Raw genomic sequence first — 12,734 nt, 5'->3', positions numbered from 1 at the left:
CTCAAAATACTCCTTCAATAGAAGTTCAGCAACCTACGGCTTCTTCCCCTTTGCAACCTAATATGCAGCTTGTTGTCGTTGCACGACGTAAAACAATATTTGTATCTAGGTTACATGCGAACACATCAACTGATATCATTCGTAATTACATAAAAGGTAAAGTTACAAATTTATCAGATAACGACTTTCATATTTTGAAATTTAATTCGGCGAAAACCCGTGACATATCGTCTTTTAAAATTGTTGTCCCTGCCAGAGTTTTTGATACTATAGTCAACGAATCTTTTTGGCCTGAAGAGATATTAGTAAGAGAATTTATATATAGGGATAGACAAAGACCTGATAATGCTACCGAAAGACCAAAACCTGCCAATCCTACCGTTATTTCGACAGCTTCAAAAAACTAGATATGCTACCCTTACTTTATCAGAATGTTAGAGGGTTGAAAACTAAACTAAATAGTCTGTATCTTAACAGTATTTATTGTGATTTTAAAGTTATTGTTTTCACTGAAACCTGGCTTAAACCAGACATTAAAGATACCGAGATTTTCTGTGATAATTTCCAAGTATATAGGAATGATAGACTTATAAAAGTTGGAGGAGGCGTTTTGATAGCAGTTCATAACTCAGTTTCATCTGAATTGATTGATATATCCGTAAATCCTAATGATGAATTTATTTGCGTGAAATTAAAATTCCTTGGTAATACAATTTTTTTAACTTGTTCCTACATTCCACCTAACTCTAGCATAGATGTATATTTGAGACATGCTAATTTACTAAAAACTGTCTCGTCTTCACTTGCTAGTAATGATGTTTTAATGTGCATGGGCGATTTTAATCTGCCAAATACTTCTTGGGTCCCTGGTGATAATAGATTAGATTATGTACCATCAGTTAACACTGCTGATATGGAACCTTTCTGGGATATGATTTTCGACCAATGCTTATACCAAATTAATTATATATTGAATGATAAAAATCGTCTTTTAGATTTGATTTTCTGCACGTCACTTAATGTATCACTAAGTAGATGTACTCCTTTTGTACTGCCGGAAGATAAGTTTCATCCTACACTGTCAATTTTTCTTGAATTACAAAGTACCCCTTTTGTAATCAAGGAGACTAAGAACATTACATATAGATACAATTATCGTAGAACTGACTTCTTAAAGTTAAAATCTCTCTTAAGCAATACTAGCTGGAATTATGATGATGACTTAGATATTTCTGTTTCACAGTTTTATAACAGAATCAATTATGTGTTCTCCAAATCTATACCAATGTCAAAAGTTGTTGCGGAACAAGGTCCTTCATGGTTTTCTCCAGCACTGCGCCGACTAAGAAATATTAAAAGTAGGCTGTTTAAGAAATACAAATTATGCAATTCCTCTATAAATTATCTCAATTATTCTGTAGCCCGAAATAGATACAATGCTGAAAACTCTAAATGTTACTCAAATTACCTTGCCAAGATGAGGAATGACTTTAAAAATAACCCTAAATGTTTTTATAAATTCGTTAATTCCAAAAGAAATGTTCGAAATTTTCCTAGTTTTATGAAATATTTTTAGGAAAGGCTGTCTCCTTGCATGAAACCTCTTTTGGTACAAAACTCTTCGGACAGGTTCTTTCCTATTTTAACTGAAGATCTTGTGTCATTTTACAAAGCCGAATGGGCTTTTTGGGGATATCAAATGCAGACATTGCTTGGAATACCTTTGAACGTAACGGGCTGTCGAAGGCTGCTTTATAATCGACAAAAAGGTGGTAGGTGTCGATCTGCATCTTTTGGGTCTTCTCTAGGTAAATATCTGGTCAATGGTGGTCTTGTCAGGTCTAAAGCCGCATTGACCATGGGCTTTAGTCGTTCGCACAATATCCCTGACACTATATTGTAGGCGATAGGGAGAAGACTTATGCCCCTATAGTGGGAGCATAAAGTCGTATCTCCTTTCTTATGGACGGGACACATGACGCTCAGGTTCCAATCGTCGGGTACGCGTTCTTCCTAACAGATGTTGATGGCTAGCTGATGAGTATGCCTTATCAGCGTGTCGCCTTCGGCTTTATACAGATCGGCTGGTAGGCCATCAGCTTCTGCTGCCTTATTATTCTTCAGCCGGTTTATTGCTGTATTTACCTCATCTTGGCCGGGTGTTATACATTCAATACCATCTTCTGGGATTGGATCTGTGGTATCTTCGTCGACTTCGCTACTATTGGATACCAACAATTTGGAGAAATGCTCTTTCCATATCCTTAGCACACTATCTGTATCAGTTACCAGATTACATTGCTGGTCTCTACAGGATGAAGTGCTGTTTCACTCTTTGGTAGAATTTTCGCACTTCATTCTGTCTCCTGTACATCTCGATTTGTTCACACTCCCGCTTTTCCATCTCTCTATTTTTCGTGCGGAAAAGACGTTTCTCCTCTCTCCTTTTCTCCCGATACCGCTCTCGTGCGCTACGCGTTGCTACTGATTGTAAAGTAACCCTATATGCCGCATTTTGCTATTTGGTAGCAGCACGACACTCTGGTCATACCATGGATTCCTTGGTGGAGGTCTCTGGTATCCAAGTACTGATTTTGCGGCTGTTTGCATGGAGTGGGCGATGTTTTGCCATTGTTCTGATATGTTATCGGGACGAGGAGTGCTTTGATTAAGCAGCTGGGCCAGTTGAGTGGAATATGCTGTGGCTGTCTGTTGTGATTGCAGCTTACCGATGCCCAACTTCCGTGTTGTGTCTGTTCGCACTTTGTTTGCTACGTTTAATCTGGTACGTAACTTTGCTGCAAACAAGGTAGTGGTCCGAGTCTATGTTTGCACCTCGGAACGATCTTACATCCAACACGCTTGATGCATGTCTTCCATATATCACAACGTGATCAATTTGATTTCTTGTTCTTTGATCTGGCGATAGCCAGGCGCCTTTATGAATATCGAGATGCTTAAATCTGGTACTGCTAGCTACCATGTTTTTTGCAGCTGCAAAGTCTATCAGCCTCATACAATTGTCAGATGATTCACTGTGGAGGCTGAATTTCCCGACTGTTGGGCCAAAGATATTCTCCTTTCCAATTTTGGCATTAAAATCGCCTAGAATGATTTTAATGTCATGGGCAGGGCAACGGTCATATGTTTCTTCTAAGCGCCCGTAAAATATATCTTTGGTCTGTTCGTCCTTTTCTTCAGTGGAAGCATGAGCGCAAATAAAGCTGATGTTGAAGAATTTAGCTTTTATTAATTAATTGCAGCAAGTCTTTCATTCACTGGGGTGAAGCTTGATACCAGATGTTTTAGCCTCCGACTAACTACGAATCCGCAACCAAACTCATGATGTGCGTCATGGCAGCTATAATACAGTGCGTCACCTTTAGGTGTTGTTGTGACGCCTTTCCCAATCCATCGTATTGGCAGTAGTATCGGCCTTGTATTTTTCAAGTACGTCTGCCAATACGTAAACTGCACCTTCTCTATGAAAAGTGCGAACATTCCAGGTGCAGATTCGCAGATCATGGTCCTTAAAACGTTTGCCGGGTTCGGGGGTCGTCAAATTTTGAGGGATTTGTTTTTCTTTTCTTTCGTTTTTCATAGCAGGCTGTTTTTTCTAGGGGAGGGTTACTAACCCGACGCCCAAACCCAAGTTTTTAGCATTCTTTTGGGTGAACGCGCGGCACATGTTAGCTCAATACCTTTAACGGGTGTTAAAGGCAGTTCCCCAGGTGACACCACGGGGAGGTCAGTGTCCACGTGAGATGAAAGAGGGACCAAGATAAATCCTGGGCTTTGCCATGTTAAAGCCGGCCAGGACCTTTCCTTGGTATCTTCCATCCCCTACGTCACCCAAACTTCCCTATGCACATTCCGAAAAACCTGACCAAAAATCGAAAAAATTGTATCAATTTGCACTACTCGCTGCGTACAGATATAAAAAATCTTGGAAAAAATCTTTTCTCAATATATAAGTTGTGTACTAAAATATTATAATATCGAAAATAAACCACGGTATTTAAATATTTTTTGTTTTGTAATTGTAATGAAAGGTATGTGAAAGGAATTTAAAATGTTCAGTGTCGCCAATGAAGTGCGCGTTTTTTTTTTAATAATTGATATCTGTACTTGTTGACTTTTCTCAGGTTCAATTTCAACAATAAATGATGAAAATAGCACTCGAACTGTTGAACCGATTTGGTTTAAAATTTGGCATTCGAAATATTTTGTCCAAACTTAGTTTAAGTTCGAAGATGTAGTATGTAGTTTAAGTTCGAAAATCGGTCTTCTCCTTAGGACAAAAGTTCAACATATTTGTTTAAACGCTGTTTAAGTTCTGCTCGATGATCCTTTGGAAAATTATGCCGATGCTTCTCCTTGTGTTCCTGTTTACAGCGATATTATGGTTTTCGTGAGCAAGTCCATGCTTCCTGGCATATTGGTCCAAAAGTTTGGAAAGTTCAAATTTACAAAAAGGGCCACAAAATTCTGAATACATAATTTTTGGGGAAAAGGATTTTGGTTTTGGAGCCAGTATTCGATCTGTCCGTAGATGAAAGTCTTATGTGAATTAAAACTGAGGCTGACGCTGTCGGCAAAGCCGACTGATACTTTCTTACTTGTTTAGTTTTTCTTTTATTAATATTAAAATATTCCATTTTATGTGATTTGTAAGTTTTAAAAAAATTCCCAATACAATTTTTATTTAATACTAGCCGACACGGTCCGCGTTGCTGGCCCTTGAAGCAGTTTTATGTTACCTTAAGTCAGCGATTGTATTTTTATTGCATCGCTAATTAGTCGGGATCTGCAAGTGATTATAAATAAAAAATCTTCAGATTTGTTTGTGTCGATATGCAATTTTAACATTCCGCCAAAAAGCTGATGACTTGAAGCTGGAAGTGTTTGTCTGAAATCTAAAGGTGAATTTCTTCGTAAATTATTAAGTGCCATTGTAAATTCGTTCCAGGTGAAAACTTATATTTAATATTGCATATGTGCCCTTCATTCACATGAATGTTCAGTGGCTTAAGGGCCAACTGTGTTGTCCTTCCACCTTCTTAAAATGTACATCTTATATACCTGATAAAGCTATAGCTATCGATATGTTGCCTTCTAATTTAAATACTTGCTTTCCAATAAAACCAAAGCTTCGCTATGCATAATATCTGGTATTTCGATTGATATGTAACATATTTAAGAAAGTAGGAGTGGCCGGGTCTTATGGTTTGTACATTTTACATATACAGCGCATTTAAAAAATAGGACGCAGGGTATATCCAGCACCTCCGAAAGTTAACAAAATTTATAGCATTTTTCCACCAAGGACCATCCCTGTACATCATCTGAAAATTACATGGAAATCGGTATAGAAGTTTTGAAGATATAACACATTTTAAAAAGTGGGCGTGGCCGGGTCTTAAAGCCACAAAGAAGTCCCTTGGGTCGGAGACACAACCACCATTGTCTATCGAATTATATATAGTTTATTTTCACCAAGCACCAGGGGACATATATGCAGCCTATTTTCATCAGGATTATCCCGGTACATTCCCTGAAATTTCTAGGAAAATCGGCTCAGGAGTTTCAGAGATAGAAATTGCGCGTGGTAGGGTCTTAAGGTCCTAAAATGAGTACCTAGGGTCGGAGAATCGAAGGGTAGAAGTTATGTAGATATGTAGAAGTTCGGAGCGGGTGGATGGGAGGGTGTGGTTCGTAGGGTGGAAATTCCGAGCGGGGTGGATCGGAGGGTGGAAGTTCAATGCGGGTTGGTTCGGAGGGTGGAAGTTCGGAACATGGTGAATAGGAGGGTGGAAGTCCGCAGCAGGGTGGAAGGTCGAAGCAGGGTGGATCGGAAGGTGGAAGTTCGGAGCGGGGTGGTCCGGAGAGTGCAAGTCCGCAGCAGGTTGGTTCGGAACGGGGTGGTTGTTCGAAAGAATTAATTCAGTCACTCGTTTTATTTTTGCTAAAATAGCGGTGGAGGTACCAAACCCCTCCGAAATTCAACACAATGTACAGCCTATTTTAACCATGGGTCCTCCCTGTACGTTCTCAGGAAAATCGGTTCAGTAGTTTTGGGTATGTAACGTATTTAAAAAGTGGGCGTGATAAAATAAGGTTTTTATAAAAATAGGGCATGGGGGAGGAACCCCGCCCTCTCCTGTACACTCCATGAAAATATCAAGAAAATCGGTTCAGCCGTTTTTGAGTCTATACGGAACATACAAACATACACACATTGTCTTTTATATATTAGATATCATTTTTAAAGACATAGGATATAGGGAAGTACCCCGCTCCTTCCGAAATTCAACAAAATTTGTAGCCTATTTTTACCCATATCGTACCGAGACAAAACTTTTATTTATTTTTTAAAAACAAAGCACTTTTTTAGGGCAATTTGGAACCAAAAATCACTAAAAAATGTTTCCGATTTTTCGTTTTCCCGAAAAGTGGTGTTCGAAATTTCGAACACTGGCGCTTAAGCTATATGTATAGAAGTAAAATAAAATTGATTTATTTGTCGTTTTATTGATTTACTTCAACATTTTTGTATGAAAAAATGGATTGGTACTGAGACTTCTTTGGGCCAACAAAACTTTTCCCCGAAATGTGTCAGCACTGGTCCATGTTTTGGATTGCCCCCCATAGAACGGTACCGAGCGATTTTCGGGTGATTTAAAGCATTTAGCTGCATTATCCTACAGAAATGGATGCAAATTAATACATATTTAGTCTTTTTTGAGGCTACTTAACTTTCCTCCAAAAATGTGTCAGCATAGGTCCACTTTTTATATATCCTCCGTTGAATGGTACCTAACGATTTAAGGGTATTTCAGGATTTTAGCCGCACTATCCTTTATAAATGGCTGAAATTTAGTATTTAGTTTTTTATGGTCCTATAATAACTTTTCCCCGCAATTTGTCAGTAAATTTCCACGTTTTGATATACCCATCGATATGTAGGTTAAGTACCAGCGTTCGAAATTTCGAACAGTCAACTTTGCACATCTGTAAAGTCGCGCTTCCGCATGTAAATCATGCTCTCTATAGTTTGTGAAACGGCTACATATATTGGCAATAATTCCCCATGATTACTTTTTTAATTTTATTTTTTTTATAATTTTTTAAAATTAATTTAAAAAGTATCCAAAAATATAGGTTTCAAAAATCTACCTTTAACATCGAGGGGGAGGAGGGGTTTTCAAGGGAACAATTTTTTTTATTTGCTGACAGATTAGACTTTATATGTATACAAAACTTGTTTAAAATTTAACCTTTTTCATCCATAAATATATTTTTGAAAAAAAAGAAATATCGAAATCGGTCCAGCCGTTCTCAACTGATGTCATTACCAACAAACGACATTTGATTTTTATTTATATAGATTTTGTCCAAAAGACGAACGATATTGCTTTTGGTGAGGATCGAATAATTTTGGATATTTTATGCACCAAACAATTTTTACCAATTTTTAACACATTTGAAATACTGTCGGAATTTGGACTAGAAATAAGTTCACCAAATTTATTTATATATAATTCCCTTACATATTTTATTTGACGCACAAAACCTAGAATTGAACAGACATTTTGATGACATTTGGAAAATGTGACAAAATTTGGTGTAGAAAAATTTCGAAGAAATTATACTGAAATCGTGGTGGTGTAGGGTAACATATAGTCGGCCCCACACTACTTTGATTCCTTCCTTTCTGGTTTACATATTCCTTTCGTTAAGAGGTATTTATTTTATATGTTCGTCTATCCCGATTGTAATACTTTTTTTGCTTATTCTGCACTTGTCAGTAGTGTATGTTCTTTTCCGCCTATTTGCCTGCCTATCACTTTCAAATTTAATATTGCACAAATAAGGAAATCAATAGAAGGACGATGAAAGAGAACGTGTTATTTTTTTTCAATATATTTTGCTTATATCCTGTCAATTCTCGTAGCCCTTTATTTAAATGACTTGCTTGTTTGTTTATTTCCCTTTTTCTATTCAATTCAATTTCTTGTTATTCTTAAGTGAATGACATTTGTAATGAAATGTTATTGAACATGAAAATAAATCTTAAAATGAATTTATGTAGTTTTATTATACTTTTATTGTTGTACTAAAAAAAAAGATTTATTTGGGGTGTGATTTGTTTGAAAGATAAAATTTCAGAATAAGTTTCTGGTATGTTCTCAATTAAGATATTCTTAAAGGATTTTTTAAACATATATGTAGATTTTTAAAGGATTTTATAAGGATTTTATAATAATAAGTTTATAATAAATTTGTATTTCTGGGCAGTATTGAAGTCTTGGGAGCCACCGAATTAGCATTTGCCTTAAATATAAAATGTTGTTATTTTCCTCTTTCGAGACGAGTAAAATAATTCAAAAATTCTTATTTTAGTAATAAAGCTGATTATTTTTTATCCCAGTGTATATATTCTTATATATAGATATGGATATGTATATTTTATTAATACAAATATAATTTTTTTTCATATGAACTTGAAATATATTGTTTTTATTGAGATTATAACCTTGTTTCCGTGTCTTTTCATGGATCATGTATTGAAATCTCAATGCAATTCAAATTTATAAGAAAGAAGGCATGTCATACATATGTCCGTGCTATTAATTTAAATATACAATTTAAATATACAATACACTCACATATATCTATGTATGTGCTTTCATCAATTTTGTATAAACCTACTCCACAATAATATTCAAAACTTATGCATACCCATAAAATAAAACATGATGACCCTGTTCTGAGAATGTTGATGCTAGCAATTCCAAATAAATTCAAATGTCATAATTCAAATACATTCATACATACATATAAATTATGATTGACCAATATGGAATCCAACAAAAGGGAAAAAATACAATACAATACTTACATGTATGGGTAGCCAACAAATGGCAAAGGCCAAGACAACAACAACGACCATGCGTGTGACACGTCTTTTTCCTTTCCTGTATGCCGACACACACAGTCACATATGGACATGAGTGTCCATAACATATTTGGATCAGGGTCAATGGTATTGTACGTTTGTGAGATATCATCAATCAAATGTCCAAAAAGAGTAGCATCAGCAGCACAAGGCATCCATCCAAGCATTAATTCAGATTACCAATCACCAGTGTTGTTGTGTATGACACCGAAGGAGACGAAGGCGACAGTCCATATAAAGTGGAAGCAGACATGAAACGATAAAAATGGAAACAAAAACATCAATTAAACGTAATGGATTTGAATGTATATGAGTGTAAGTATTGAATTTATATGTATACATATTTGATTAATAGCAATTGGAATTCGAAAAATGTACTCTGACCGGGAAAAAATGTTATACATTAAGGATACGACTTTATTGGGGTATTGATTTTTCGGAAAATATTCTTTTAAAGATCCTCGTTTATTGGGGTAATGATTCCTCAAAAATATTCCTTAACAAATCCTCATTTATTGGGGTAATGATGCCTCGAAAATATTATTTAAAAAATCCACGTTTATTGGGGCAATGATTTTTCGGAAATTATTCTTTTAAAGATCCTTGTTTATTGGGTTAATAATGCCTTGAAAATATTATTTAAAAAATCCACGTTTATTGGGGTAAGAATTCCTCGAAAAATCTTCTTTAAAAAGTCCACGTTTATTGGGGTAAGAATTCCTCGAAAATCTTTTTTAAAAAATCCACGTTTATTGGGGTAATGATTCCTCGAAAAATATTCTTTAAAAAATCCACGTTTATTGGGGTAGTGATTCCTCGAAAAATATTCTTTAAAAAATCCACGTTTATTGGGGTAATGATTCCTCGAAAAATATTCTTTAAAAAATCCACGTTTATTGGGGTAGTGATTCCTCGAAAAATATTCTTTAAAAAATCCACGTTTATTGGGGTAATGATTCCTCGAAAAATATTCTTTAAAAAATCCACGTTTAGTGGGGTAATGATTCTTCGAAAAATATTCTTTAAAAAATCCACGTTTATTGGGGTAATGATTCCTCGAAAAATATTCTTTAAAAAATCCACGTTTATTGGGGTAATGATTCCTCGAAAAATATTCTTTAAAAAATCCACGTTTGTTGGGGTAATGATTCCTCGAAAAATATTCTTTAAAAAATCCACGTTTAGTGGGGTAATGATTCTTCGAAAAATATTGTTTAAAAAATCCACGTTTATTGGGGTAATGATTCCTCGAAAAATATTCTTTAAAAAATCCACGTTTATTGGGGTAATGATTCCTCGATAAGTATTCTTTAAAAATTCCACATTAATAATTCCTCGAAAAATATTCTTTAAAAAATCCACGTTTATTGGGGTAATGATTCCTCGATAAGTATTCTTTAAAAATTCCACATTAATAATTCCTCGAAAAATATTCTTTAAAAAATCCACGTTTATTGAGGTAATGATTCCTCGAAAAATATTCTTTAAAAAATCCACGTTTATTGGGGTAATGATTCCTCGAAAAATATTCTTTAAAAAATCCACGTTTATTGGGGTAATGATTCCTCGAAAAATATTCTTTAAAAAATCCACGTTTATTGGGGTAATAATTTTTCGAAAAATATTCTTTAAAATATCCACGTTTATTGAGGTAATGATTCCTCGAAAAATATTCTTTAAAAAATTAACGTTTATTGGGGTAGTGATTCCTCGAAAAATATTCTTTAAAAAATCCACGTTTAGTGGGGTAATGATTCTTCGAAAAATATTGTTTAAAAAATCCACGTTTATTGTGGTAATGATTCCTCGAAAAATATTCTTTAAAAAATCCACGTTTATTGGGGTAATGATTCCTTGAAAAATATTCTTTAAAAAATCCACGTTTATTGGGGTAATGATTCCTCGAAAAATATTCTTTAAAAAATCCACGTATATTGGGGAAATGATTTTTCTAAAAATATTCTTTAAAAAATCCACGTTTATTGGGGTAATGATTCCTCGAAAAATATTCTTTAAAAAATCCACGCTTATTGGGGTAATGATTCCTCGAAAAATATTCTTTAAAAAATCCACGTTTATTGGGGTAATGATTCCTCGAAAAATATTCTTTAAAAAATCCACGTTTATTGGGGTAATGATTCCTCGAAAAATATTCTTTAAAAAATCCACGTTTATTGGGGTAATGATTCCTCGAAAAATATTCTTTAAAAATCCACGTTTATTGAGGTAATGATTCCTCGAAAAATATTCTTTAAAAAATCCACGTTTATTGGGGTAATGATTCCTCGAAAAATATTCTTTAAAAAATCCACGTTTATTGGGGTAAGAATTCTTCGAAAAATATTCTTTAAAAAATCCACGTTTATGGGGGTAATGATTCCTCGAAAAATATTCTTTAAAAAATCCACGTTTATTGGGGTAATGATTCCTGGAAAAATATTCTTTAAAAAATCCACGTTTATTGGGGTAATGATTCCTCGAAAAATATTCTTTAAAAAATCCACGTTTATTGGGGTAATGATTCCTCGAAAAATATTCTTTAAAAAATCCACGTTTATGGGGGTAATGATTCCTCGAAAAATATTCTTTAAAAAATCCACGTTTATTGGGGTAATGATTCCTCGAAAAATATTCTTTAAAAAATCCACGTTTATTGGGGTAATGATTCCTCGAAAAATATTCTTAAAAAAATCCACGTTTATTGGGGTAATGATTCCTCGAAAAATATTCTTTAAAAAATCCAAGTTTATTGGGGTAATGATTCCTTGAAAAATATTCTTTAAAAAATCCACGTTTATTGGGGTAATGATTCCTTGAAAAATATTCTTTAAAAAATCCACGTTTATTGGGGTAATGATTCCTCGAAAAATATTCTTTAAAAAATCCACGTTTATTGGGGTAATGATTCCTCGAAAAATATTCTTTAAAAAATCCACGTTTATTGGGTAATGATTGCTCGAAAAATATTCTTAAAAAAAATCCACGTTTATTGGGATAATGATTGCTCGAAAAAATATTTTTTAAAAAAATCCACGTTTATTGGCGTAATGATTTTTCCAAAAATATTCTTTAAAAAATCCAAGTTTTTGGGGTAATGATTTTTCTGAAAATATTCTTTAAAAATCCACGTTTATTGGGGTAATGATTTTTCTAAAAATATTCTTTAAAAAATCCACGTTTATTGGGGTAATGATTTTTCTAAAAATATTCTTTAAAAAATCCACGTTTATTGGGGTAATGATTTTTCTAAAAATATTCTTTAAAAAATCCACGTTTATTGGGGTAATGATTTTTCTAAAAATATTCTTTAAAAAATCCACGTTTATTGGGGTAATGATTTTTCTAAAAATATTCTTTAAAAAATCCACGTTTATTGGGGTAATGATTTTTCTAAAAATATTCTTTAAAAAATCCACGTTTATTGGGGTAATGATTTTTCCAAAAATATTCTTTAAAAAATCCACGTTTATTGGGGAAATGAGTTTTCTAAAAATATTCTTTAAAAAATCCACGTATATTGGGGTAATGATTTTTCTAAAAATATTCTTTAAAAAATCCACGTTTATTGGGGTAATGATTTTTCTAAAAATATTCTTTAAAAAATCCACGTTTATTGGGGTAATGATTTTTCTAAAAATATTCTTTAAAAAATCCACGTTTATTGGGGTAATGATTTCTCGAAAAATATTCTTTAAAAAATCCACGTTTATTTTTGGTAATCCCAGAATTTTTTCTTTGAAAATCCTTTTTTGTGATTTCTTTTCCTGAGTTGATA

The 12,734-nt window shown here is 33.9% G+C and overlaps 1 protein-coding gene across 3 annotated transcripts in view; it reads right to left on the bottom strand.

The window, feature by feature from the left end:
- The window catches only part of AstA-R1 (allatostatin A receptor 1), a 397,360-nt gene that overhangs the window by 46,674 nt on the left and 337,952 nt on the right, over positions 1 to 12,734 (bottom strand). For all 3 annotated transcript variants that reach the window (XM_073977861.1, XM_073977862.1, XM_073977863.1), the window contains exon 6: positions 8,903 to 8,978. In XM_073977861.1, coding sequence (XP_073833962.1) covers positions 8,903 to 8,978 — 76 coding nt within the window. The remainder of the gene's footprint in view (positions 1 to 8,902; positions 8,979 to 12,734) is intronic.

The sequence above is a fragment of the Musca autumnalis genome, unplaced genomic scaffold (genome assembly GCF_047663935.1).
Source record: "Musca autumnalis isolate F117 unplaced genomic scaffold, ASM4766393v1 scaffold_3, whole genome shotgun sequence".
Taxonomy (NCBI): domain Eukaryota; kingdom Metazoa; phylum Arthropoda; class Insecta; order Diptera; family Muscidae; genus Musca; species Musca autumnalis.
Note: the sequence above shows the minus strand (reverse complement) of the source record. Positions and strands in the feature narration are given on the sequence as shown.